A 25,571-nucleotide genomic window follows, 5' to 3' on the forward strand; every position below is an offset into this window, starting at 1 on the left:
CATACGAGGGTAACATCTTCTCCAAAGCAATAGAAGCTCTTGAAAACAAGCTGACAGGGCGTGAACCATTTATTTGTTGCCTAGGGAAATAACTAGAAAAGCCATTTCACACTTCCTTCTGGACGTCCCTTCCTACCATATTCTCCTAACAGCATTCACATCTCATTCCCTATAAAATTTATTATAAGAGCACTCACATCCCGTTTTGCATCTCCACCCCATCTTTATAATTTGGAAAAAAATTACCAGTTTGGCTCAAAAATCCTCTCCATCCCGTTCCCCAAAATGGGGATGAAAATTAGGGGTGCTACAGGAGGTCCCCATATTTGAGGACCCACTGTACATCCGCATCGCTCTCTCGCCCCAACCGTTGCCCCTTCCAGCCCGCGTCTTCTTCTCCCCCCCTCTCCCCCTCCCTCGCAACGCAGCACGGCCGGGTGACCCAGATACTACTCCATTTTTCTTCGGATTTTCTCCGCTGCTTGCTTTCGCTTTCCACGGTCTGAAACCTCCCTGTTTGATTTTGCTTTGTGGTTCATGGAGTTTTCCTTCTGAGGTAGGGCCGAAGCTCCTTAAATTCTCACATTTCCTTCTGTTGGGGTTTTTTGTTTGCGAGCTTATCTTTCTGCTAATGCTTAAATCTGACCGAGAACCAGCAAGATCAGAGGTAATGACCATCTGGGTATTTCCGTTTCTTTGATTTTGGTGCTTTTGCTTAGGGTTTTAATTGTTTGTGGTGAGTTCGGATAATGGGTTTTCTGCTGTATATTCTTTTGTTTTGTAACTGTTACTTGTTGGGATAATGAGTTCGGATAATGGTCGTCTCGGTCTTCGTCTTCTACAGTTTCAGTCGCAGATAGATAGAGAGAAGGAAAGGGCAACGGCGCGATCTTGACCGCATATCCTTGGGTTATCTTTCCGATTCGGTTGCAATCGAGGTCTTACGGCCGAGAGCTCTTGATCGAGGTACGTTTCGCGAATATTCATTGGTTGAAGCTCTAAATTTTTTAATAAGAACAAAAACGAAGAGATTAGAAAAAATAGAATCTTGGTTTTTAGAGTTTAGTTCCGTTCTCTTCTTTGTAAATCAACTGATTCAACGCTACTGACTGGCTTGATTGAGTTGGAATTCTTCATTGAATTCTTCATTTGAAATTTAATTCCATTCTTGTACTTCCGTCTTTTTTAGTTTTGGGGATTCAGATTCTATCTCGGAAGTGAGGGTAAGTGAAATTTTCAGTTAAGGTCTGGTATGAATTTCTCAGATGACGGTGCTACAATATTTAGCAATCTTCCTATCCAACTTTGCTTTAATTTATGGTGCTAGTGAAATGGGCTTTGCTCTAATTTTTTCCAACTGTGGTTCCAGTATCATGTCTCGATTTATGGTGAAATGAATCCCTATACACTCCCTGTAAGTGTTTTTTAGGGGGTATGTAAAACAATATCAGTGATAAGTTTTGCAAACTCCTTGGTACAATATCGGGCTTTGTTGCCATCATATCTTGTTTCCTTTACTATGCTTGAAATTGTACCATTCTAAACCTCAATTATATGTAAATCATGAAATTGTATCATGATAAGACGCAGTAATGCCCGAGATTTGGATTGATTGTAATGTAATTTTTTTATTGTACTTTTGATGATAGTTTCCTGTTATACTTTTGTGCAAGTAAATTGGATGCCATAATTTCAAAAACAATTATAAGTTATGCCAAATTTAATCCACTATTACATGAAAGAAATACGAGGCCACTGTTACCGAGAAAAAAATACGTGAAATTTTATATTCAATACGTGACTTGTTCAAAACCATTAAAAAAACGGATAAAGAATACTAAATAATAAAACATGGCCATCACGTTAGAAAATGCACTAATTAAATAAAAAAAAATTATTATTTTTATAATACGAATTTCGGTTTAAAAAATGTTGTATTTGATAGTCAAAACCGTAAAAAAATTTTATAGAAATTGATATTTGAAAAAAAAGATAATAAGACGAAAGAGTTAGTAGTTAAAATTGTAAATGGAAGAGAGAGAAAAAAGTAATAAAAAAAAAATAGAGAAATATTATTTAATAGAATAGAGATAGGGATGGGGAATGAGATGTGGGAGGTTTTTAGAAGATGAATAAAATTTAGGGATAAATTTGAGGAAAGGTGATTTTGAGTTAAATTATAGGGATGAGGATGAGGATCCGGATGAGGATGCTCTAATTTAGCTAAAAAGTATATTCCCTAAAATTTTTCCCTAAATTTTACTACATCCAATTCCCTACATTTATCTATTCTATTAAAATAATATTTCTCTATTCTTTCTTTATTACTTTTTTCTTTCACTTATATTTACAAATTTAACTACTCAATATTTTTTGAATTATTAATCTAGTGAATATTTTAAACAAAAATTTAAATTATTTTTTGTGAGTATGATAATATTTTTATAATTAATTTTTTTTATATTTTCATAATTATTTAAATTATTTTTAAAATTATTATTTAAAACTATAATAAATATGAGTATAATAGAAAGTGTAGATGATTGAAAATTGATAAATATAATAAAAAGTGTAAATGATTAGAATAAAATATTAATAAAAAATAATATGAAGATGTACAGTAGTTCTCCAAATATAGAGAATCACTGTACATTTCACAAATAATTTTTTCAAAATGAGGATCCAGATGTATACATGATTTTAAGCAAATTCTTAAAATTTCTATCAAATTATGGGGACAAATACCATTTACGTTACCGGTTGGGATGCTCTAAGAAGACCTTTTGCCTTTCTTGGACTTTGCACCTCATTAACGACCTTTCAAAATCAATTAGAGGGAAAGATATATCCAAGTCCTATACATAGGAAGGACTAAAGACATCCAAGGATACATCAGAAGGCACCACATCAGTCTCATCGGCAAATTACTCTTCTCCCATAGGTAGGCAATACTTCGATGCCACTATCATTCATTCATCCACCGGCCTACTTCAAGAGAGGTTCAGACAATTGCAGAGAGCAAAGGAGATGAGAGAGGCACGGGAGCTATTGAGGATGTTGCTAAGTGAACCAGGGAGGGTTAATCCAGCAACCTATTCCGATGCTACAAGATCGTTTTTCCACTCCGAATTTATCAATTCACCAAGTTCACTGCCTCAAAGCTCCCTCTACTTCCAACTGAACTTTCAGAGCAAGCATACTGATCTCCAGGTTACAGAGATTCCACTTTTGGCAAATTTAGGTTCGATAAATTCAGTCATGGACAAAATAAATAATTTTGATGATTCAGATGTTGACACATCTCTTCATCTGTGAAAATCTCAAAATGTTTGCTCATCACAAAATCTAGTTTTTGTTAGTTTGTTCTCTGATCTTTTACCCCTTCGATTGTTCTATAAGAATGGGACATATAAACATCGATATAACTAGTGTCTACTTTGATTATCACGTTCGTCTTCGTGTTCATTTGAGAGGTCATCCTCCGGTCTCCTTGGGAATGAGTCCTCATCATATTCTGTGCTATCAGAGTCCTCATCACCACTCCATTTCATCTTTATGATTTTGGGAAACAAGCGAGTCATCTCTTTGCTCTCCAGCATTTCGTATCCATTGTTTATTCGTTCAAATCGAACAGCACTGACCTTCCTGGCATTTCCTGCAAGTATCTGCACCAAAACAATACGACAATATTACCCTGTTAAAAGCAGCAGATTATGATAAGGCTTATCTTCACTTTTTCTATGCTGCTCCATTGCTGAGAGGATGCACAAGATACAAAAACCTAAAATCTCATAAAGGTATTGCTTATGAGACTGTTCTGAGATTCCAACTTCTCTTTCTCATGCAGTCAAAAAGAGTAACAAAAAGATTTATATTTCCACCTCGACAACTTGGCTTAAGTTGGTAGGAGGCATCCTCTTCATATCCAGCCCCTATTTACAAATGGTTGAGAATAACAAAAATAATGCTACAAGAGATATATGAAGTCCATCAAAATTTCCTCTGCTGCTTTTCTTCTCCTCCTTTTAAAATGAAAATGACTTTCATCATCATTCAGCAATATTTAATAATGTCTGCATTTAATCTTAAGATTCAATGCCCGTAGTTCCAGGTAGATCCAACTTAATCTTATCCTTTTTTTTTTTTTTTTCAGTAGGTAAACTTATTCTTATCCTTTTAACTGAAAGGAATGCCCAATCAACTGGGAAAAAATCATGACAGATACCTATTTCATTAGTTTAGCCTATTGGCTTTGGCTTGCAATTCGGAAAATTCTTAATTCTACCCAGCCTGAAGCATGAACTAAAGTTTGGGTGAAGGGCACTCACTACAGAGACTCAAACAAGGGGACATTGGAACTCACAGCATATGATCCTTCATGGAAAGAAGAGATACGATGGGACAGGGCCAACTCAGTCTATTAGGCAAACTCTCACAAATTAGAAAAGTACATTCTCCTACTTAATCGTGAAAATATTCAATGTAACAAGTTCTCCAAAGAACAAAAAACACAAAAGAACCCAAACCATACCTCAAGCTTAAAAATTTGATGCTTTTCCTTCTCATCCTGATTGTCAGATTTGGACTCATCATTCTCTTCTTGATTTGCCTTAGCAAGGACCACTTTTATTCTCTCACCTGTTCGTGGAATATATCCAAATGCCTCACATACAAAACCTGACACTGTCTCATATTGGTAACCCTGTGTCACCACAGGTGCAAGGTGAGCTCAATGGGAGCTCAAAGCGTATTGGAATTACATGAATACTATGAGTATGATCTAAGATAACAAAATGCTTCTTGTATTGATGTTAGATATATTAAGTACATAAATAAGAAATGGATGAATATACGGTTTATAAAGCATATAGGAAGGTTGTTCATCATTTTTTTTTATAAGTAAGAAAATTTATTAATCCACATAATTTGGCATAGTCCAAGTACACATGTAGTATACAAGAGAAAAGAGAAAAACAACTAATTACAATCCGAGCTAGAAAAAGCAGCATAAAAATCATTAAAACTAACCCCTTCCAATACAATAGTTGATGCCCAAAGTAACAACGTATGGAAAAATAAATCTCTAATCCCTCCCAACGAATGTCCTCTATTTTCAAAGCAACGTCACGTCCATTCCTCTCATTCCATATGCACCACATGAGATATAATGGCACCATCTTCCAAACAACTGCTATTTGATGATTGCCCTGTATTCCACTCCAACAAGCCAAAAGATCCACCACCCTCCTAGGCATCACCCATGCAATATCAAGCCTAACAAAAATCTCATCCCATAAAACCTTCACCATATCACAATGGAGATGAAGATGATCCACCAATTCATCATTCCTTTTACACAAAGCACCAATCCATAATAAATACACCACGCTTCCTCAACTTATCAATAGTCAAAATTTTCCCATAAGAAGCCAACCAACTGAAAAAAGCAACCTTGAGAGACACTTTACTTTTCCATATGCCCTTCCAAGGAAAAACAACAGATGATTGGGTTGACATAACCTTGTACAAAGATCTAACCGAGAAGTTCTTATTCCCAGGATGAATCCAAAGCATTTTATCCTTCCCCACCACATTCCATGTTCAATGCATACAATGTGCTGTAAAATCAGATATGTCCCCCACCTCCCAATCCTGAACAGCTCTAATGAACCTCACATTCCACTGCACAAAGCCATTGGAATTGTCCATGTAGTTTGCTACAGAAGCATCCTCATCCAATGCAATCCTTAAAAGAGAAAGGAAAGCATCCTTCAAAGCAACATATCCACACCAAACATCATTTGAGCTCCAACCTCCCCCAATGCTCCCAAATTTAGCATCAATGACAATCCTCCATAGAGCATCCCTTTCTTGGTGATACCGCCACGACCATTTCCCAAGTAGTGCCTTACTAAAAATTCTCGGCTTTCTTACCCCCAAACCTCCACGAGATAAAGGTGTTACAAATCTTGTCCCATTTAATCAAATGGAACTTTTTCTCATCTCCCAAGCCGTCCCAAAACAACACACGAAAGATCTTTTCCATTCTATTAGCCACACCTGCAGGCAAAGGGAATACAGAAAATATGTAAGGAGATTAGATAAAGTGCTCTTAATTAAAGTGAGTTTTCCCCCTTTAGACAAAAACATAATTTTCCATCCAGCCAATCTACTCTCTATCTTTTCAATAACACTGTCCCACATTGCCTTGGATTTACAAGGGGCCCCCAATGGAAGACAAGATACTTCATCGACAAAGTTGACACCTTACAACCCAAGATATCAGCCAAGTCCCCAATATTATGTACCAAACCAACAGATACCATTTCAGACTTTGACAAATTCACCTTAAGGCCTGAAATAGTTTCAAAGCAAAGCAAAAGGGCACGCAGTGAACAAATATGATTAGGATACAGCTCACAAAGAATTAAAATATCATCAGCGAAGAGAAGATGTGAGACATTTATGCACCCAAGCAAAGAACCACCCACTGAAAAACCAGACATAAAACGCCCCATCCACCATTGCCTACAACATTTTGCTCAGCACATCCGTTACTAAAACAAAGAGGAAGGGAGATAAAGGATCCCCTTGTCTTAAACCAGGGGAACTATTATAGAAACCCATAGGGGTGCCATTAACCAAAACCGAAAATCTACCAGTAGTGATACAATGGTTCATCCAGTTGCACCACCTCTCCCCAAAACCATATTTGCCAAGAATATACACCAAAAAGTCCCAATTTATATGATCATAAGCTTTCTCCGTATCCAATTTATAAAGAACAATAGAAACACTAGATCTGATTCTACCACCCAGACATTTGTTTGCAATGAGAACCAACTAGAGACATTCTCCCCTTAACAAAAGCATTTTGTGACTTCGAAATGATCTTTTCCATAACTACACTCATACGATTGGCAAGAAAATAGGAAGTTTTTCAGCATGGGAGGTCTTACCATATTTATGAACCGTGGGCTGCTGAGCTGTGATTACATGAACCGTGATTACCATTTCCTTTCTTCTTAGATGTTGTATGTAGGTATTTTTTCTTGTATACTTCTTGTGTACTTGGGCTATGCCTATTTATGGTAATAAAAGTCTTATTAAGTATAAAAAAAATATATAATAAAGAATTCAACTTTTTCAAATCCCTAAATAATAAATTTTTTTTTTTGATAAGTAATAATCTTTATTGAATAGAATGAAACTAGGCAATGCCCAAGTACACAGGAAGTATACAACCTAAAAAATAATATTCTAATATTATTTTATTCAACCTTCAACTTTCATCTAAAACCATCTCAACACATCTCATTATCCAAACCGCACCTTAGACACCCCAGTTCGATTCTACACTAGGAGTTCCCTTAAATTACTTGATACATGGTTATGACAGGTTGGGTCATGTATTCAGGGTTTACTCCTCAGGGTTAAGTTTAAAGGCCCTGCTTTGGTGAGGTTCCACATTATTAAAAAAATCATCAGCAATACATCACATATACTGGTCGGAAATAACAAATAAATGGCTGGAATATATATAAGAATAATTAGTAAAATACACAAGTATGCAATATACCTCCAGCATCTTGATATTTAGATCTTCAGAAAGTTGATCAATAGAAGTGTTTGCATCCACATCAAATATTCCCTCTGCTCGCATTACAATGTAGCCAGTTTTCTTCTGAATCTCTTCCTGGTACATTGCAAACCAATAATTTTTTGATAAGATATTGCAAATAAAGTAATGATAATATGGGAAAAATACATGCCCATGTAGTGAGCCCACATCACACGGATCAGGTAAATCATCAGCTTTTCACCAATAGGATGTGACCTTTAGAAATCGTTTGCATTCAGGGGTTCAAACCTTAGACCTAGGTGGAGCATACCCCTAAGAACAAGGCCCTACCACTTGAGCCAACCCTAGGGGTTAGGGATACTTACATCCGACCAATAATGCCTTTTAAATCCAAATTTCAATAATAATGGAAAAACCATTTACATGCAGATGTCAGATTTTATGGATATATATTCATGGTCAAAAAAGCACTTTAGGATGTGCAACATTGGAGATGGCTGATAAGCATCATCCTTTATAAGTAAAACTAAAGCTACTGTGCAGCAGCTGGGAAGCATCAGTTTATAATGCCACCAATTACCAGGCACTACTTGACCCAGTACTGCCCCTCGATACAACAATGCCACAGCCTGATAAAGCCACCAAATATACCACAAAATAATCAAATGTGGAATGCTAAAATATTGTTTCTCAAGTGTGCCCATATCTCACAACCTCCACAAAAGAAAAGAAAAAAAAAAAAAAGGAATGTCTTCTTATTCATGAACAAGAGCCACTTGGCTAATACACAAGTGAGCCAAATGCATTAACACTGATGAATGTTGGAGAAAGTAAAGAATTATGGCCTTGGCGCTTTACTCTTAACTGCGCTTCTACCGACACCAATTCTAATATTTTATGGAACGTATTAAATGCTAAAGTTTTGCACTCTTTCAATACTCTTCCATCTAGATTTTTGTGTTGTATGAATCCAAAGCTTTACTATTGCAAATAATCATCAGAGAAGAGAATACAATATACACTCATTGAGAAAAAGCGTTGAACTATATAAAAAATTGCTGACAAGCATAGTGAGCTTTACCTTTGAATCATTTTCATCAAAGATTTCACCAACAATCTCCTCAACCACATCTTCCAGGGTAACAATCTGTATGCATCATAAACAAAAACATATTAATACAGGTTAGAAGTGCATCATGTTGTGGCATTGTTCCACAATTGATCATGTGAGCTTTAAACAAACTAAGAGGTAAGTCAAATTTTATGATCACATATCAGTTAGTGACATATCGGTTAGTGGGAAACGCATCTGTATTTTTTTCAATCTTGGAACACCTCCCCTTTTTATTTGTTAAGTATACACTATCAAATCATCAAAAGGTGGTGCAAACAAGTACATTGGAAGCATGCAAGAGAAGCACTGAAGAAAGAAATTGAAATCTCTATGGTTTTTTTTTTATAGGTAATCAAGAAGTTTTATTCATAGAAATAGGCAAAGCCCAAGTACACCGGGAGCATACATGAGAAGCCCCTAGTTAAGAGTTTACAATCGAAAGGAGAAAATCATGGATATTTAGTCCATTATAAACAAAGGCTGCCCCTGCCCATAAGAACAATGATTTAAAAAAGAAAACTTTTAGCTCATCAATTGTTCTCTCGTGATCTTTGAAGCTTCTAGCATTTCTCTCCTGCCAAATGCACCAACACATACATATAGGAACCATTCTCCACATGGCTGCCACTTGAGAGTTACCGTTAAGGCCTCTCCAGCTTGCAAGGAAATCCACTAATCTAAGAGGCATGACCTATGACAATCCAATTCTCGTGAAAATATATCCCACATGGTCCTGGTCACCTCGCAATGTAAAACCAAATGATCTACTGATTCACCATTCTTCTTACACATACAACACCAGTACAACACTATTACCCAGCGTTTCCTTAGATTATATATGGTAAGGATCTATGGCGAGAGCGTAACAAGCGAACTTTCAAAGATAAGGAGAAGACACTAGAGGAGCTTCGTTCTTTATTTTTCAGCACCTTATTTCTTTGGGCTATAGCTATAGATTTAAATGGCCTAATGAACATGATTTTGCTTGTTTCCTCTATATCGACCTAGATAGGTCTTATCTCCTTTATACCATCTTGTGTACTTGGGCTATGCCTATCCTTATTAATACTACTGTTTACTTATAAATAAAATTAAAAAAAAAAAAAAAAAAGGATCTTGTCCAATGATGCTGTCCATACGAAAAAAGCTACTTTTGAACGAGCTTTTATCTGCCATATACTCTTCTAGGTGTCAGAGACTGAAATGCTTTAGTGTTTCGCAGATGAGGGCGTGGCAGAGTTGCTGGGAGGCTTGGAGCACTGCGGGAGGCCACAGATACTGCCATCGGAGTCTTCTGTGCCGGCAACCGACCGCAGTTCCGTGCTTTCTACTGTTCCGATGCTGGGAAAAAAGTTTCCAGTCAAGAAACAGCTGTCTATTCTTACTAAAAGTGCAGAATCAGTGGGTGAAATGGGGGAGGTCAAAATGGAAGGAACACTGGTTTTATTTGAGTCTAACAAGGGTGGGGATATGCAATCGCTGACAACAATGGTGGCTGAAGGGAGGAAGGATAATGGGAGGGGAAGGATAATGGGAGGGGCAGGTCATCTGAGGAAGAACTTATTCCTCTAAACTCCTTTCATCCCATTGTGTCAGAATGGGTAATCCAGAAAGCTATTGAGATTAAGCACTATTTAGGGATTATATGTGAGGGTTTCGAAGCTGAATTTATGGCGTTACTTACAGCCATAGAGGCCGGGAATGCACAATCCAAAGCTGATCCATCCCTTAATTTGGCTAAAGAAAGGGAAAGAGAACTCAAGAAGCTTACGTGGGCAATGAATGATGATGGTGGAGAGAAGAGCTCTAACTGGGAGCATGTCAAGGGGAGGAGGGGGAAGATGGTTGCTTTATGAAGCCAAAAATAATATTATAGAATGTAAAGGGGCTGCATGAACATAATAAATGTCTCCGAGTTAGAAACTTACTTCGCCAATGGAAGGGGGACATTATTTGCTTACAGAAGACTAAGTTGTTACAAGAAAACTAGTCTGAAGTTTATGGAGAGGGCAACATATAGGGTGGTTGTACTTGCCATCTAAAGGCGCATCTGGGGGAGTCCTAATTATGTTCGATAAAAGAGTGGTGGAAAGGGTAGAGGAATGTGTGGGTGAGTTCACTGTGGCTTGCTCATTTATGAACTTAGAAATCTATATGGTGACCAAAGTCAGGAAGCAATGTCTATACGACAATAACATGTTTTGGTGTTTCATGGCAGGAATTTCATATTGGTTTCAGATCCTAGCATCTCAGTCTCCACTTGCAACTTATTTTTCATTTAGTTCTTTGGTGTTCAATGTCAAATAGCAAGATTCAATAACAATTCGTTGGATTCAGAGATCAGAAAATGTACATACTCCCACAGTTCCACCATATTCGTTAAGCACAACAGCCATGTGAACCTTCCGGATGCGAAACTCCCTAAGGAGATTCCAGACTAACATTGAATCTGCAGTTTAAGCCACAAACAGGGTCAAGAAACTTATATCAAGACTTTCATATAAACTATGAACATTCAAGGGAAAGAAGATTTAAGCGAAAAGGAAACTATTTGGTTGCTGCTACAGAGCCTTCATTAAAGAGTATGGCATTGCTTTGGCAGTTGACTGCAAGTTCTAGCTGACTTTAAGTCTTTCTTTAATTTTTAATTTTTAAGGCATAATGGAGTGATATTCACTTATAAAATAAAATCCGCCGGGGGCGGGGTGGGGCGGGGCAAGAGTGATACAAGAAAATCATGAAAGTTCATCCTATTATATAGAAAATCTGCAAGAGTGGGGAAACACCTAAAAGTACTTAAGAAAGATAAACATCCCCCGTTTCAAGTTTGTCTTGCTTAAACTTGGAGTAAGATAATATGTTTTACCTGAGGACTCCATCCGTGTCTTTTATTCTCTTGCTCTACTATGCATAAAGGGTACAGATCTACCATGCAAATTACTACAACCACAAATTGAAGTAAAATATAATGATTACCAGGCACAAAGTATGCAGGTTTCTGAGCCATATGTCCGACAGTAGTAGTTTCTAGTTGATGACCCTTCAAAACCAAACATATTTTAATTATGCACAATAAGAGATTGTGGCATAAATCGATACAGAAAGCAGTTGAAACTCATAGCAGAAGAAACAGGAGTAGAACTGGCCAACCTTCTTAACATAATCCAGCAGGTCCATAGCATATGCAATACCCACTATATTATCAATACGCTGCTCAAAAACAGGTACCCTACAAACAGAACTATTATTAGCATATTGCATATTGCAGATTGAAAAAAAACCACAAGAGTTGTCAATCTACCTTGAATATTGATGAGTCACCCACAAGTTATTAAAATCTAAAAGTGTCGCATTGTCATCAATTGCAACTACATCTACAAGAGGTGTCATCACCTCTCTAACATGAGTATCTTTAATCTCCAATACATTTTCAATCATATCCTGAAAAGGAATTTAGAATAAGAGCATATTAACCAGAAAACAAAGGAACAAAGCTACAAAAGTTGAAAAGAATTACTGGAGTATAGTGAAGAGGTGTGATGTAGAACTAAAGGCACATTAATTTATTCTCTCTTTTTTTCGGATGAGTAGAAGCCACATCAATATGTGATTACAGAAATAAAAAAAGGTATGGCATAGCATGTGCACTTCTAGCATTGTCAGAGGCTTTACTTGACAAGTAGACCAAAATGACTCACTTATATTGCCTACTTATCAGAAAAAAATTCCAAATCGAGTATAGGAGGCTGGGGAATGGGGAACCCACATTGCCTAAGAGAAAGAATGATTTATTATGAGTCCAAGGGCTTCCAATTATAACCTTGACCCTTTTTTTTTTTTTTAGTATAGGCCCACATATGTAGTTTGGACTTTTCTTGGGTTGCAACAAATGGCATCAAAGTTAATCAAAGCCAGAAGTGTGAAACTTGAGCCTTGACACCACCTATAATGAAATACCCTGAGAAGATGTAAGAGGGGAAGATTGTGATACCCTGGATTGAGTATAAAAATGTGGTAGTGAACGGGATCTCACCTTACCTACGAGGAAAGAGTTCTTTCCCTTTAAGATGATTTCAATAGGCTCAAATTATAACTCAGACTAATCCTTTTGGAGTATAAGCTCAAATGTGGCTTAGTGTTTTTTTATAATTAAAATGTGGCTTAGCTTTTCTTGGCTTGTACACTTCTCTTGGCACTTTGGGCCATGAAAACGAACCAAATTGTGTCCCTAAATAACTTTGAGATAGATTCTCATTTATCTACACAAATCACAAGGTAAGAATCAAAGACTTGGTGGTGGATGCATTGTGTTGGTCAATTTCTTCACCCTCATTTAGAAATTGCAATACGTAATCATTATTTTTTTTTGGTCAGTAAACAAATTTTGTTGATTGAAATAGGCATAGCCCAAAGTACATGGGACATACACAAGTGCAACACCTAGTCATGATTGTCTAGAGATACAAGGAAGTCATGGAGATTTAAGCCATTGAAATATATTAAAATTGACCATTGGAATAAAGTAAAGCATTATAATATAGAAAAAAAGGATAACGCAAGCGCAATAGCCTCACATTACCCTACTCTATTACCTGTTCTTCCTCCTCGATTGCCCCACTCAACTCTGCTCCTCGCAACATCAATTTCAACTCCTCTTCAGTTACATATGGTTCGCTGGTATAATAAAAGTTGAAAAAAGCAAAGCATTTCAATAAAACCTACTCACAACAAATAGACAATTTCCTCTAGGCTTAACCCCCATTGTCTGTTTCAACCTAATTATTTTTAGGCGGGGTAAGGGTTAGGGTTAACCAAGAGATTAACCCTTTTCATAATTAAGACGTAACTAAGTTTCTTGTTGCTAAGGACACATAGTGCTAAGGATTCGTTTTACCTGTTTACATTGATTTTACTTGGAAATATAATGAAAAAAAAAATATGTAAAACTTCTTATCATTACAACATTGAGCTCTCGAAACATAATCCTACTGTACCAACTTATAAACACCACCACTAATTCTTTAGATGAGAAATATACAAGCTTTCAACCTCCCCTAGATCATCACCATCCACATTCTGATTCTGAATTCTTTTGTGCTCCTCAATACACAGTACCTTGAATAAATCATGATGCAAATTACCACCAACATAAACAGATTCTATAGAAAATAATAACTATTTACAAAAATAAAATAAGATCATCAAGCCACACCAGCAAAACACCAAATCAGTACTCCTCGTCTGATATTTATGATGATCTTTTATTTTTTGTAAATTTATTCAACCTCATTGAAATGAAAAATATATATATTATATGAAAAATAAGTAGAAACTGAATAAATGTTTTGAAAAATATGTACAAGGTAAAAGTACACTATGAAAGGGAAGTTGCTAAGAGATCAAGATGTGGTTAAGAAAACACACCTTCTTCCTTTTAAACCAAGGATTTTTAGCATCCCCATAGATAAATATGTGACAACTCTTCCCACAGGATATAATACCAATGAAAGCCATGCCACTGGTCTGACCTAGAAGCATTGCAAATAAAATATTGTCACATATAACAGATGTACAACTGGTGGCTCCTGCTGAGCCAAATAACAGAACAGCAAAAACAAATTATGGACATCTTTAATTACACATTTATATATGAATTATATTTAGTTTTTTCCTTTTTTAAATCCCAAACTTACCACAAACCTAGCAACCTCTGTAGCATTATGAACAGCTATACTTTTCGGAGTGATTTCCGTGAGGAGCAAAATGGCTACCTAGAATCATAAAGGAAGGGACAGACTTCAATATCCAATCTATGAGAAACATACAAGAAAAAACTAGAAATGAAAAAGATTAAGAGGACAAAATCCAAGAAAAAAAATGCTATCATTTTGTATAGGTAATGATAGCATTTTTTCTATAAAAAATGATAGCATTTAATCAGTAATTATAACAGAATACCGACTAAATTCTGAGGTGCTCTCTCTCTCTCTTTCTCTTTCTCTCTCTCCAAAAATTAGTTCCCACTTCTCCAAATGCTTCTACCATTGTTAAGTTAGCAAGTCTATCAAACAACAGGTATTGATGATATTAGAAAAACAAAAAAAAAGATAAACTTAACAATCTAGTGGGCTTGGATTTATATGAGATATTGAATGACGCAGTCTTCAGCACTAATTATATGCTCCAAGTTTAGGTCTTCAAGTTATTATTATAATTAAACACTCAACCTTCATACTACATGCTGAATCACCAGTTGTCTCAAAAACTTAAACAGATAGGAAAATGCAAATTTGATAATTTAAATCATATTTTCAAACACTTCATATCTCCTATTGATCAAACAACGAGATGTTGGGACATACAGTCATTACTCCAGTTGCTGCACTAACACCAGCTTCACCAAATATTGCTGTTGCGGCTTCTGTGACTAAGGCAGTTGCTCCGATATTGACTACACTGATTACATATATAGAATCCAAATGACAAAAACTGTTCAATTCAAACCAAGAAAATTGAATTCTTAACACTGAGAACCATGAAAAGGTCAGTACGTTGTGCCAATTAGTATAGTAGTTAGGAACCGTGTGACATCACTGTGAAGTTTTCTGAAGACTCCATTTTCAGGCTCCTTTTCAGCCAACTCACGCACCTAATACAGATTGATGAAAATTATAATAAGTTATACTATTTTCAATAAATAAAACAATTTTATTAATGAGCAAAACAACACTATCCAAGTACACTAGAAGTAAACAATAGATACGACAAGCTAGAAAGAGTAAACAGATCCAAGAAATTATGAAAACCGAAACTGGAAAAACATATTTATGGTGCCATCCAATAATAAAGGATCTAAAAATTTTTTTTTGATAGGTATAAAGGATCTAAAAATGAAAAGAGAACATCAATCTACATGCACATAGAAGTATCCACAATTATTTTTTAGGATAAAATATCTGCCACGTGGTTTTAGGATATGAGAATAAACTTTAACTAGGTATTCACTTTCTAAAGGATCAGGTAGCTTCAAAACCAGAGAATTTTGTATTTCATATGCATAAAAGAAGGAAACTTTAAACCAGGTCAACTCTCATGTGTGAAGTTGAGTTCCTTACCAAATGAAATAAGCACTTTTAAGCTACGAAGTTGTATAGCCTAAATGCAAAACAAATCTTAAGTCAACATGCACATCTCACCATATATTCTACCAACCAGGGGGATGCTGAGAAGGGTGGTCAATTTTCTAGCAAATTGGAGAGGCCTTCATGGCAATTCACAGATTGTAGCAATCTGGAAGATGGTCCCAATATGTATATGGTGCTTTATTGCAATTCCTGGATTTATACGCAAGTATTTTAATACACGATAAATGACAATACATTTAGGTTTTGCCTTACTTATTAAGACTATGTTACTGAACTTCATAATAGGGTAATACGAAAATTGCATAAACTTGACAGGATGCTTACAAAGTTAATTCTAAGACAAGCGGAAATGCTTTAATTGCCACAATAATTATTAGCATTTATAACATAAAGAATTACTAAGCATCAAGGATTAGACCAAGTACCTTCCAAGGCCAAAGCATAGTAATTGAAGTCTCCGCCATTGAGAAAAACGCCGATAGACCCAAAAGCGCTGCCAAAACCAGACCCTGTTCTTTGAAAACCCAAAGAACCTCTAACGTCTTCGGCCACGCATTCTTCAACAACAAAATGCTTTTCCCAATAACGCCATAACCAGCATTCACCGGACCTTCCATTGCAAACACTCTCCTACACCCAAACACTAGCACCGCACAAACCATTGCCACCAAAACAAACCGGCGCTTCACCAACTCTGTAAAAGAGTCTAAATTCAGACCTTTACCACAAAAACTGTCACTATCTTGACCTGCAAATTTCAAGCCATCTCTGCGTAAAAACAAGTCGTATTCCAGATATCTAGCACTAAAACAGCCCCTAAAACCACACGGACCAATGCTATTCAACGATAACCGAGATGGGCACCGGTTACTTTTCTCCAAAATCTTTACTGGAAATCTCATGTGCCGATCAGAGTAAGATAGCAAACACGATTTCGTGACGGAAATGAACCTTGGCACATTGAAAATAGAATATTCCAGCGCCATGTAACCCAACATTCAGAACCAAAAAAACTAATGGGTATATTGGAATAATAGAGTTACACGAGCATATTTCAAGTTCTTTATAGCTGCTGAACCATAAAATAGTTCAACAAAAGCACTCAAAAAACAGAAAAATAAAAATAAAAAATTGTTATGGAAAGGTTTTAAAGAGAATTTAATATGGTGAGAGAGAAAGAGAGGCGGAAGTTGGGGCATCATGGATGAGGAGAATCCCTACAGCGGGATTGTAATGAGATTGAGAGTTGCCAGCAACATGTTGGTTGTTGGAGAGCTCGCTCGAGTGTTTCCTTTCCGGACAGAACAGAGGAAGGGAAGGCAAATTTGACTGCGATTGAACCTTTGGGTTTTAGGAATTTGTGGCATATTTGACTGAGATTGGGCCTTTGGGTTTTAGGAATTGTAATGTTATCCTGTGGGCACTGGCCCTCTTCTAAGTGCTTAAAAACATTCAAAGAAGCCTAGCCCAGTTATTTTTTTATTATTATAAAAATATATAATTTTTTCAAAAGAATTAAAATTTTCACATGACAGTCAATATTCCTATTAACTGTCACGTGTTTTTCACTATTGATAGCTAACGGAAAGCTCGTTATTGCTAGCAAATGAAAAGCTATAAAGGAGGAACCTCAGGTTAATTAAAAATTGCACAATGAGCAAATTTCAAAGCAAGTTAGGTATATTAATCGACATTTTTTTTAAAGAGAAATAATACCTGCAATTGTGAGTATGTAAACGCCGTACAATCATTTTGAAAAAAATGAATAAATACGATATACAAATAAAAATAAAATTAATTTTTTAATAATAGATCTCTTTTTTTTAAAGCGACTATATAATAATTGCACACTTCACGATTGTATATAATATTACTCTTTTTTGTACAGAGCTTGCACAAAGAATCTTCATACAAATATTTTAAACCCGTGCTCTTCACTTACTATGAACTGTCAATTTCAATACCATTACCCCTAGAACAAAGAAAAGAAACATTATTGCACAATGAGATACAATAAAACTCCATTGATAAAGTCCGAATCATATTCACACATAGGCTTCATTTTCAAGCATAAAAAGTAACAACCTTTGATACTCTTATCTATAACAATAACTAGGGGATAACCATTATTAAATGGATCTTCTACCTACAATACACAACAAACGCTAGAAGGGTCGTCACCCCCTAAATCGCACTTATGGAGTGAACACGAAATACCTACTGAATTCTTGTCTTTGTCAAGAAACTTGTAGGAGTTGTCGTATCCTACCTAACTAAGATCAGCTGCTAGGCCATTAAAAACCGGAACTTGATCGCACTGTGTACTCAGCCACAAGTTGAGCAAAAGACGATGACTTGTTTTCAAGCAATCTTGTTGGAGAATCATATTCCTCGATAAGCCCTGCATCAAGAATACAGAAGAATTAGCTTCAGGCCATAAGATTACAATGAAATCATTCACATCATGATTCCATGAAAATATGGCGAGTAGGAAGAAATCATATGAGCCAAGAAAAAAGAGAGGAAGAAATCGTATGCCCATACTAACCATTATTTAGAAGCAAAACCATGTCACTATCAATAACAGAAGTTATCCGATGTGCAATGGTAATGACAGTACAATTGGAAAAATGTTGCCGGAGGGTTTCCTGAATCAGATTATCTGTAGCCGTATCGACGGAAGCAGTAGCTTCATCAAGCACTAATACCTTACTTTTCTTCAGTAGCACACGCCCAAGGCAGACCAGCTGCCTCTGACCCATACTCCAATTCTCTCCATTCTCAGTAACTGCAAGGGACCATATAATACTTACAAGCAATAAATTTTCATCATATACTTCAATGCTTTATAAAAGAGAAGTCGAGAAGACAAACCAACAGAATCTAGTTTTCCTTCTTTCTTCCTAATTTCATCACCAAGTTGACACTTATCCAGAGCCTGAACAATTAGAGGGGTGAAACAATAGATAGATGAAATAATTGTATAAGTAGTCACCACCCACTGACCATAAATACCAAAAGTAGTGTCTGATTTATGGGGAAAGATTATGAAGAGAGTTTATTTTAATTAACAGAGAAAAAAACGAACCCACCTCCCAAATTTGTTCATCTGCATACTCTTCAAGAGGATCCATGTTGGTTCGTACCGTCCCTTCAAACATGGTTGGATCCTGAGGGATAATGCTTAGTCTAGACCGCAAATCATGCAGTCCAATCAAGGAGATATTAATGTCATCTATCATTATCTGACCAGCAGTGGGTTCAACAATCCTAAAAAGTGTTTGTATGAGTGTAGATTTACCACTGCCTGTTCTCCCTACAATGCCAGTTTTCATTCCTCCAGATAATGTGCATGTGAGACCTCGCAATACAAATGGCATATGCGGGGCATACCGGACCTACATTTTGCCCATTTACATTAGCTGAAACGCCACGCATAAAAATCATGGCCATGAACACCCCCATACACAACATTGCGGTTTTTGGGAGTAACAACTAGGAATTTAAAATACCTGCAGATCACGAATATCAACTTCTCCATGTGATGGCCAAGAATGATCTGGCTGGTTTTCTTCGATCACAAGAGGTGGCTCACTCGGGATGCAAGTGTATTGAAGTATCCTCTCAACTGATATAATTTTGTTCTCCAGTTGGCAAATATTCCATATTAACCAGGCTTGACATATGTTTAGATTAAGTCCATACGCCACGGCTAAGCCCGCAATACCTTCAGCGAAAAAGGAAAAAAAACAAAGAAATAGATAGGCATTGTTCATGTTCCTTTACAATTTAAATCAAGATCAAGAAATATTGTTAGTAGGACACCAGATGGAAATTACCCACCGGGATCAATGACTCCCACAGGAATAGAGACCAAGAAGAACAAGGAGAAGGCAAATGTGATGGAAGATAACATATCCAAGCGGAAGCACAACCATTCCATTGCACCAGCAATATGGAACTTTGGTCGAGTATACGCGTCCGTAAGTCTCATACTTGTCTCACTAAATCTTGATTCTTCATCAAAGCTCCTAATAGTTGTTGAGCCTGAAATTGTTTCAGCAAAATGTTGTATCACCGGAGCTTTGCACACTCCAACTAATCTTGCCATCTCTCGAGCAGAAGAAATGTAATATTGCTGCATAAATAATGGTTTGTAAGAACACCTATCTCCACATGAAGATGCTTATGATACAATATAATACACTGCACAGGGCATTGGCTTTGATGGATGCTTAATGTTGTTAGCTCTTAAGATAGCTCTAAACCTGAATTTCTAAGGTGCAAAAGACAATACACATTACACGGCATCATCCAGCACCTAGGCAAAAATTTATCTTAAGAAAATACATTTTAAACAGGTATTCATTCATTCAGCAACTAGGTGGAAATTTCTACATAGAAAAGGCAGCCGAATTCTGCACAAAGGATTGGCATTTATATCTTTGTTTTTGTAAGTGAAAATTAATCTATTAAAGCATGTAGAGGTAAATAAAGCGGTATAATGTACACATGGTGATATCATTGATGCAATTTGACATGTCATCTGATTAAGGCATTTGTCGGCATAATATGCAACGGAACTTCCTGACAAAGCCACGGGGTATACCTGATACCAGATACAAGTTGCAATGACTGGGATAAATATGATGAAAACCTGCCATGCAACTTGAGACATCACAGCAATAATTCCAAGGAGCTGGATCATGGAGAAGGCAACTGTCCCAGTTTGAGATGCAATGTTCAAATCCACAGCACTTTGATCCGTAGAAGCCTGTAATGAAACACACCGATATTTTAAAATCTTTTACACATGCATTATATCAGACTCCAATAATGTGTGTGCATGTTTGCATGTGAGAGAGGGGGATGGAGACAGATGTGATTTTTTAATATGAAGAACACAGCTATATGAAAATTGTAAACTACATCCATTGGGAAGCAATTAATGAAGGAGCATCACAGACGCTTTTCCACTTACCCTGTTTAGGATTCGTCCACTAGGAGTGGCATCAAAAAATGACATTGGGGCACGGAAAATGCACTCGTGCATTTTATTGAACAGTAGAGTAGCTGTCTTGTACCCAGCCGTTTGAAGAAACGTGGCCCTCACAAGGATGCACAAGGAACTTCCAATGGCCAAAGCAACATAGACAATTATTAGAGTAGAGTTATCAACTGCAGGTTTCACGTCCTCCGAGGCGGAAGTTGCCCAGACCATCCAATAATTGCTTCCAATTTGAAAGACCTGAAAGAGAACCTGTGCCAGCAATATAAAAGGCACAAGAGCTCCTCCGTATGCCATGGTAATATATTTCCAATAGACTGAAAACCCAACTTTACCTTTCTCTCTCTCTTCTTCTTGGATAATTTGTCCTTTTGACCCGACTATGTCATCTGCTTTACCATCTTGATTATCTTTATTTTCTTGTTTTTCAACAACCCCATTAGTACTAGCCATATTACCAACCTCCTTCCTCGTACTTGTACTTTCAGAAACTGAGCCTGCCTCAGCAGAATCGAGAGCTGACAAAGCTTTCTTGTGCACTCCCACGAGTTCCATAAAGTCGGTTCCTGAATTAAGGATATCATCGGACTTTCCAGCTTGAGTAATTCTTCCATCTTTCATGACCTAACAACAATTTATACACAGAGTTCAAAGGTAGCCATAATTTTAGCCCATAAATGAAAATCCGAAAAGAAACTAGGATGCGAATGGCTTACAAGTATAAGATCAGCAGCAGGTAGGAACTCCACTTGATGAGTAACATAAACCACTATTTTTGAACTCATAAGTCCCAGCAAACATTCCTGCCATATAGAAATAAATGAATTCAGAAAAAGTTTTAGAACCACCACAGTAAACAAAACAGAACAAAGTGCATCGGTAGGTCAACATTAATGACCATTTATGTAGAATAAATTAGATACTAACCTCCTCCTGACTGAAAATTTATAGGGAGGTAAATTACCTTAAACAGATGGGATCCAGTATGGGCATCAACAGCACTAAAGGGATCATCAAACAGATAGATATCAGCATCTTGGTACAGAGCACGTGCAATTTGAATTCTTTGCTTCTGCCCACCACTCAAATTGATTCCTCTCTCCCCTATGACTGTTTGATCCCCAAACGAGAGAATTTCCAGGTCCTTCTTCAAGGAGCATGCTTCAAGGACCCTCTCATATTTTTCTCTATCCATAGCTTTACCAAACAATATGTTCTCTTCTATCTTGCCACTTTGTATCCATGGTGACTGAGCAACATAGGCCTTTGTTCCACACAACTTAATGATCCCAGATATCTTAGGGACTTCTCCCAGGATACATGAAAGCAAACTAGATTTTCCTGAACCAACAGTCCCACAAACTGCAACCCTCATGCCATTTTGCACTTTGAAATTTATATCTTTCAACGTCGGATTAGGGGAAGATAAATCCCAGGAGAAATTCCCATCAACAATCTCTATTGTTGTATCAGTACCACCTTTAGGAAGCCTCTCTATAACATCAGATGGCAAGTCATCAAGACGAAGAAACGACGCAATTCGATCAAGGGACACTTTAGTTTGAACTATCATTGAAATTGTATCAGGAAGATTACAGATGGGCTCCTGAAGAATCCTAAACGTTGCAAGTGCAGATAAGATCTTGCCCGACTCAAGTGGGATCCCCATTAGCATACAAGAACAAAATGTGACCACAGACACAAATGTCGGGGCACCCCAGAAGACAAACGAGGTCATTGCCCAAGTGTAAACAAATTTCTTTAGCCATCCTGACTCCGTGTTCCTGAGCTCGGTAATTCTAGATAGAAACTTCATCTCCCATCCTTGAAGCTTGAGAATCCTCATGTTCCTCAAAATCTCAGACGTTGCCTTCATCCTTCTGTCTTTCGATTTCATTATCTTGTCTTGAAATTTCTCCTGTAATTTTCCCAAAGGAAAATTTGCCAACATAACAAGTATAGTTGCAACAAAAGCCGCAACTGAAGCAAGCCCAAGATTTTTATACAAGATTAACAACGCAATAGCAACTTGCACAAGGACCATCCATGGATCGTGCATATACCAAGCGAAGTCACCTACCCTCTCAGCATCAACGGCCATGAAATTGATGATCTCTCCACTAGTGTGACCCTGCTTTGACTGGCATGAAAGGGTCAGACCTTTATTGTAGACCATTGTGACCAATACTGCTCGGACCCTAATTCCAACCTGTTGCACCCTAAAGAACCAGTGCCTCTGTGAGGTGCATTCCGCAAGTTTTGCAGTGAAAAATACTGAAACAAGAACATAGCCTTCACTCTTGAAGTCCCGCCGCCCATTGAGGTATTGGACAAAAGTGTCAATAAGATATGGTCCGACATAGGTAGCCAGTGTGTATACTATCCCGAGAAAGCCTGTCAAAAGAATTTCCTTCCATGCCGTGAAGATTAATACCTTCACCAGCTTCAGTGTGGTCACTCCCTTATTTGTACCGCACTCTGCCAGAAGCTTATTCCTAAAAGTTGGAAAGGCCCCAACTACGCTTTCACCAGAAGCAAGTTGAGGAACATCCTCAATGTCTAATATCTTCTTGTTGCCAGCAGCAATTAGAGAGCCCATCCAAGAGAACGTAAGGACGCTGAAAATCCCAGCAGTTGAATAAGGGGTTAGAGTTTCACCCCCTGTAGGCTTATTTGACTCTGCTTCATTAGTTGCACTAGAATCACCATTCAAAAGAGGTTCTTCAAGAAAGGTATCTTCGCCCTTACTCTTCACAAAGAACCCCACATAACAGAAGAACATACCCATGACAAGGGAGACGACATCGGAAACAAAATACTGAAGGTATAAATGAACGTGTTCTCTGTAAAGAACGATGTCTACAATAAGGCTATAACCAGAAATGGAGAGGTAGAAACCCCACCAAACTCTCAATAAAAATGGGTACTTTGTTTCACCTGAATTAAAGGATGGGGCACGCAAATAGACACACACTGCAGCCCAAGCAAGGGTCCTAAGCGCTAAATCTAAAAGGGTAACAAGCCCTTCCTCGGACCAACCATTTCTATACCAATAGAAGTAATTCAATAAACATAAGACAAGACTAAACGCAGAAACACCCAAACAACAAATTAGAGTTAGTTTATAGTACAAACTCCGGGTGTTCTTAAACCTTTCCTTTGGACCTTCACTGTAACCCGCCCTGAATTTCTTGGACACCCATGAGATCGTCAGGACAAACAACAAAACCAGGTGAAATGTACCAGAAAACCCACGTAGGAAAATGGGTTTGAGGAGAAAATCAGTACTCGAGTACAAGAGTGAGGAGTAGTTGTGCAAGAACGAGATTGACATACCGTGCTTTGACGAAGGAAGAGGTTCCATTTTCCGTTGGTATTTTTGTGGAGGTTTTCTGTGAGATGGGTGTGCAAGACTTCGGTGGATTCTATGTTAAGAGCAACAGATTTTCTCGTGTATATACAAGGAAAGAGTTTGCGGGCATGGAGGAATAGAGTCCAAAATTAAAAGTGAGAGAGAGTCAAAGGAACCTTTCCTTGAGCAGCGGATAACGTGGCCAGCAAGACTGGGAGGTCGGACACTGCCACGAATGTGCTGCAAAATGACAAACAAGGGGCTGACGTTTTTGCCAGAAGGGACTGGGAGTGGAGTCGTGGACTCGTAGAGGGAGAGAACGCAGGTCGATCTTTTTACTGTCTACGATGAACTCAGGATAACAATTAACAGCATTCTTTTCTTCTTTATTACGTTTCTATCTTCAAATAGTTCCTTTTCAATCTTTTTTTAAGAATTCAAACTAAAAGTCATCCAACGACTTAAGATGCATTGATGAATAATACCTGTTCCTTTTTTTTTTTTGGGGTATGAACGACTCAAGATTCTTACCCCATCACATAAGATGTCACATTCGAAATAACTATTTAATAATTATTCTTAATTGACAACGTCAACATTTTTATTTGTTAAAAAAATAAAAATTCCAATTTCTTGCCTCACCTGTCCCCAAGTTGTGTCAAAGTCAAGATGATGATGGCGTTGTGATTTGCATGTGCTCATTTCGTTGTGTGCTCCGCGAGCAATTTGACCATTAATCCACGACCATATTTTTAAAATAATAAAAATACTCTTATTTTACACTTTATAAAAATAATCACTTTAAATTAATACGTTTTTTTTGGGGGGTCCGGAAGTGGGATTTTAAGTACAATTTTGGAACTTCGATGCTTAGAAACGAGAGAAATAAATATTATTATATAAATTGGGAAATATTAAATAAATAAGTAAAAATTGGAATGTGAACACTTGAATCTTGTGAAAGATTACGATATAAAGTAAAACTTGCGGTGGAAAATGGTGGGGGGACCAGACGATTTTTTAGTGGAAAATTAGACCAAAAGGGACAATTTTACTGTGGACTGTTGACTCCCACGGTGCCACTTTTTTCATTTTCTTGTGTCTCCATCGATGGCTTGTATGTTTTTAATAAGGTAAGGTGAGTTAAAAGATAAAAATTAAAAATTAAATAAAATATTATTATAAAATGTTTTTTAAATATTATTTTTATTTTAAGATTAAAAAAATATTTATTTTATTTTATATAAAAATTTAAAAAATATATAAAAATTAGATAAAATAAACGAAAATAATTGTAAAAACAAATAGACGTTAGTCCTTATAAAAGGACAAAAAAGAGAAAAGAGTGGCATCGTAAGAGTGAACATTAC

General features: G+C 37.0%; 2 protein-coding genes and 1 long non-coding RNA gene across 14 annotated transcripts; 1 reads left to right on the plus strand and 2 right to left on the minus strand.

Moving 5' to 3' along the window:
• On the plus strand, positions 1-1,501 carry LOC122282577. Of its 2 annotated transcripts, none has more exons than XR_006230421.1 (2): positions 1-667; positions 845-1,501. It is a non-coding gene; the product is annotated as an uncharacterized LOC122282577 (long non-coding RNA). The 2 variants fall into 2 exon arrangements; XR_006230420.1 differs by having other exon boundaries at positions 1-556.
• A 1,741-nt stretch (positions 1,502-3,242) lies between these two features.
• Positions 3,243-17,241, minus strand: LOC122281659 (DUF21 domain-containing protein At1g55930, chloroplastic-like). 11 transcript variants are annotated; one of them, XM_043093377.1, is made up of 15 exons: positions 16,267-17,233; positions 15,248-15,345; positions 15,059-15,152; positions 14,390-14,467; positions 14,121-14,219; positions 13,735-13,811; positions 13,289-13,370; positions 11,998-12,137; positions 11,847-11,925; positions 11,673-11,736; positions 11,054-11,145; positions 8,664-8,729; positions 7,580-7,696; positions 4,532-4,702; positions 3,243-3,665 (listed from the first exon to the last, which is right to left on the minus strand). In XM_043093377.1, the coding sequence occupies exons 1-15, from the start codon at positions 16,837-16,839 to the stop codon at positions 3,426-3,428; spliced, it is 2,070 nt and encodes a 689-aa protein (XP_042949311.1). In that variant the 5' UTR covers positions 16,840-17,233; the 3' UTR covers positions 3,243-3,425. The 11 variants fall into 11 exon arrangements, 6 of the variants coding, with proteins under 6 accessions (XP_042949311.1, XP_042949312.1, XP_042949313.1 ...); XR_006230274.1 differs by lacking the exon at positions 3,243-3,665 and adding an exon at positions 5,029-6,060 and having other exon boundaries at positions 4,562-4,702; positions 16,267-17,235; XR_006230276.1 differs by lacking the exon at positions 3,243-3,665 and adding an exon at positions 6,960-7,082 and having other exon boundaries at positions 4,565-6,060; positions 16,267-17,235.
• A 609-nt stretch (positions 17,242-17,850) lies between these two features.
• On the minus strand, positions 17,851-24,560 carry LOC122281658 (ABC transporter C family member 3-like). The gene is made up of 10 exons (XM_043093376.1): positions 21,814-24,560; positions 21,566-21,652; positions 20,823-21,473; positions 20,451-20,615; positions 19,685-19,979; positions 19,354-19,568; positions 18,934-19,239; positions 18,716-18,779; positions 18,390-18,629; positions 17,851-18,242 (listed from the first exon to the last, which is right to left on the minus strand). Exons 1-10 carry the CDS (start codon positions 24,211-24,213, stop codon positions 18,136-18,138), a joined length of 4,530 nt encoding a protein of 1,509 aa, XP_042949310.1. The 5' UTR covers positions 24,214-24,560; the 3' UTR covers positions 17,851-18,135.
• Positions 24,561-25,571: the final 1,011 nt, after the last annotated feature.

The sequence above is a fragment of the Carya illinoinensis genome, chromosome 11 (assembly GCF_018687715.1).
Source record: "Carya illinoinensis cultivar Pawnee chromosome 11, C.illinoinensisPawnee_v1, whole genome shotgun sequence".
In the NCBI taxonomy this organism is placed as follows: Eukaryota; Viridiplantae; Streptophyta; class Magnoliopsida; order Fagales; family Juglandaceae; genus Carya; species Carya illinoinensis.